At 48.5% G+C, this 3,628-nt stretch overlaps 1 protein-coding gene across 1 annotated transcript in view; it reads left to right on the top strand.

Annotated features, from left to right (window-relative positions):
* The window catches only part of ELL (elongation factor RNA polymerase II), a gene marked incomplete at its 5' end in the record, with an annotated part of 25,814 nt that overhangs the window by 4,321 nt on the left and 17,865 nt on the right, over positions 1 to 3,628 (top strand). The window contains 2 exons of the mRNA XM_010142827.1: positions 943 to 1,064; positions 1,344 to 1,507. Of these exons, the coding sequence (XP_010141129.1) occupies positions 943 to 1,064; positions 1,344 to 1,507 (286 nt within the window). The remainder of the gene's footprint in view (positions 1 to 942; positions 1,065 to 1,343; positions 1,508 to 3,628) is intronic.

The following is a 3,628-nucleotide window of genomic DNA, read 5'->3' on the forward strand; positions in this document are numbered from 1 at the left end:
GCACAGATGCGTTGGGTTTCCAGGCGGCTGCAGATGCCTGAGGTCAAAGGGAAACCACCTAGAAACCCTCTGTCCCGGCAGCGAGCTGCTGTGGGGCGCAGGCAGTGTGGGTGCCGCGGGGGTATGTGTTTAGTGCATATATGTGGCAGCCCAGGTAAATACAGATCTATGTGGCAGCGCGTAGCCTAAAATAGGTCGACGCTGCTGTTCCTTCTGTCTCGTTTTCTGGAAGCCATCTTAACGATCAAATATTGATGTGATAGTAGAGCTCAGATGCTGAGATTTATGTTGGATCGTGAACGTAGAGGGGAAGCAGTTTCCCTTTTGAAAAATGAATGGCTGGGGGGAGAAAAACAGCGTGGCTCACTGTGGAGTTGTCTGCGGAGCACACTTAATGCTTGATTAAATATTTAATTTAGCAGCAGCGTCACACTCTACTGTGAGCCATGAAATCTTGTTATGGAATTATAATCTCTTAAAAAAGAAAAGCATGGTACCTAGTGACCTGGCTTGCACTATGTTTAGTGCTGGATCACTAATTCTAAAGAAACAAGTCTCCAGCGCTTTAAATTGAATACAAACAGTGGGAGCAAGTCTGTTTTGAGCCCAAATCAATAGAATTGGGTCAGATTCCTAGAACAAGATTATTGTGGGCTGCGCGTTGAAAGGCAGCAGGCCGCCGGCTCAGCTCTGTCCTGTGCAGACAGACATAGCTGTCTTTTTACGCCTCTCTACCTCTGTTGCCTTATCTCTTCTGTGCATATGGCTTTGCTAACTTGAATCCTTCACGTAGCTTCTTGCTCCTCAGGCTGCCATGCACTAATCCACGTGCTTTCCTTGTAGGGGGTTGCAAAATGGGGGAAAAGCACAGTGGCTGCCAAAAAAATGAGGTTGTGTTAATGTGAGCTACCAAGAGATCAATGTTTTCCTCCTTCCAAACAGCACATCGCAATTCCAAGGCCTGATCGACCCACGGAAGTGCGGACTTTCACATTCTATCTTTCAAACATCGGCAAGGACAGCCCCCAGGGCAGTTTCGACTGTATCCAGCAGTATGTGTCTAGGTGAGTGGTACACCAGCAGAAAATCGAGCCTTTCTCACGTATCTTATCTTCTGCAGAATCTTCTCCCTGACAAACCTGAGCAAAACTTAAGGTGTGCTCGCTCTTCTTAGTCTTTCTGATCTGTTTGCGTGTGCGTGTTTGGTAAGGAGGCACTGACAGAAGAACCTGTTTACCTCTCAGCTGCTTTCTGTCTCCTCCTATCACTTAGATAACCCCAGTTACTCACCAGTGCCCATTCGCAGCATCGGGAGTGTCTTTTCCCTTGTGTTTCTCTTGCAGCAATGGCAATATCCATTTGGATTGCCTTGGGAGCATCCAGGATAAAATCACCGTGTGCGCGACCGACGATTCCTACCAGAAGGCAAGGCAAAGCATGGCACAGGCGGAGGAGGAGACTCGCAGCCGGAGCGCTATCGTCATCAAACCTGGGGGGAGATACGTGGGTAAGCAGCAGCCTGATTTGGCAGGGGGTCTTCGCTGGCTTCTGAAGTCAAACACTGATGTTTGTTTGTTTGCTTGACCGTGAGTGTTGAACAAGCACCAGCTAGTTCCTTACGGGGGTCTGGTTTATTAGGGTGCTACTCTCCTTGTATTGTGACTTCTTCATGGCTTCCATCATCTCCCTAGAACACGTGTGGTGGTGTTGGTGTGGCCTCCAAGGATCGGCTGTGTGCAATTGCATCATGGCCTTAAACATCCCATCTTACTGTGACAGGGAAAGGGGAATCTTCGGGAAGGAGATGAAACGGTGCCAAATAGCAGTGGGCTCCAGAAGGAGCCTGCAGAGACTCGGCCTTGGGCTCAGCTCCCTGCTTAACTAATCCGGTCACAAACTTGGGGCACAAATATTAACCAGACGGTAGAGTTTCGGGTTGGGGGTTTTTTTTGAGCCAGCTGGTTTTCTGCAGCCCATGTGATCAGCAGCCGGTCTCTTCTCAGAGGATGTCTGTGATGAGAATGGTGAGTTGCAGAACGTAGAACTGCCCCTGACTCATTGTTTTATCAGCCAAGTGCTCAAAGCCGAGAAATAAGATAGTAATCAGGAAGGAAATGCATTGATTTCCTGTAGACTAGAAGATGATTTTGTTTAGTTTATATTTGAGAACATTACAGTAAGTGGCTGAAATTGTTCGGCTTGCGAGGGAGAAGATTCTCAAAGCAAATTGCTTCCCGGAAAGATAGAGCAAAACTTTGGATTTAAAAATGCTGTGGCTAAAACGTTGGCTGCTCTGAAATGGAGCCACATAAAATGCAGCGGAGTGGTGTGTGTGCTGCACAGCTTAAGGTGTCAGTGTTTAAGACAGAGGAGAGCACCGGTCCAAGAAGGCAGAGCCTGGGCAAGGACAGTCCTCGCGTGGGATACGCACGTATTTGGTGTGCCAGCACCATCGGCTGATGCGCTCGCAGGCTGGTCTGGAGGGAGAAGGCTGACGCTCGCATTTCCATGAGAACACGGAGCTCAGCACTTCCCCGTCAGTGGAGTCGGTCCAGGCAGCTCAGATGGGGAAGAATTTATATGAAATGTTGAAATTGGAGCTGAACAGAACTGCATCGATGTGCACTAACACTTGAACGTGTACATAAACAGATAGTGGATACGTCGGCCGGGAATGTGTGCGCTTGTACCGGCACTAAATACGTGTGCGTATGTCTTTATATATGCACATGGATAAATATTTTAAAAGGCTCTGTGTTCTGGCTTAACTTAGGGGTTTTTCTTTTCCTATCACTGCGCATTCTGTCTCCAGCCTTAAGTGGAAATGTCCTGCTGTAGGTTTGCTGTCCATGACCTGGCAGGAGTTAAGGGAGTTGTGGAAAGCTGACAGATCTGCTCTCGTCCCGTTTTGGGAAGTGAAGTCCAGTCAACCTCTGAATTTTGGGCCCTTTTAACACGTGAATTGTTTTTCCCCCCTCTCGTTTTAACTCAGCCCGGCTAACGGTGGGTCTGGGTCATACTTGCATCAGCGCTGGTGCGTAATAAAAAGCCAGGAAATGGGGGCTGAGTTACGCAACCCACGTTCAGTAAAACAAACAGTGCAGCCGGTTGCCAGTGTCTGCAGATGACTTGGTTGGAAACTGCTTCCCAGCAGTAGAGAGCTGCTGAAACAACCCCCCAGACGTCCTGCAGTGAGTGCTGGACGTTGTTTGTCTTGGCGAAGGTCACTTTCTTGAACTGAAGTGATTATCGATTGTGCCTCCATGCTTTAGACCTTGGACCCTGCAAATTTTATTTTTTGATTTGCTGGGTTAGCCTATGGTAGCAGGAACCTGCCTTCCTGACCTGTCTCTGTATCCAAACTAGTAAAATTGTTCGATTTGTGCTTTATTAAGTGACGGGGAACTTGTGCGAGGGTTCTGGTTCAAGCTGTTTTTCGGGAGGAATGGGAACAATGGATTCTTGGTTTCTGACAGCGTTATACACGAGTCACACTGGGGACGGGTTTGAGGAAGCTGCCTCTGAGGCTTGAGATGAACTTTGGAGACAGCTTTAAGTTCTCACGTATACGTCACCGTCACTGGAGGGCAAAGCGGCTGTTCCTGCCGCACAGAAGGGGCGGGTCTCT

Source organism: Buceros rhinoceros, unplaced genomic scaffold (assembly GCF_000710305.1).
Source record: "Buceros rhinoceros silvestris isolate BGI_N320 unplaced genomic scaffold, ASM71030v1 scaffold13629, whole genome shotgun sequence".
NCBI classification, from domain to species: Eukaryota; Metazoa; Chordata; class Aves; order Bucerotiformes; family Bucerotidae; genus Buceros; species Buceros rhinoceros.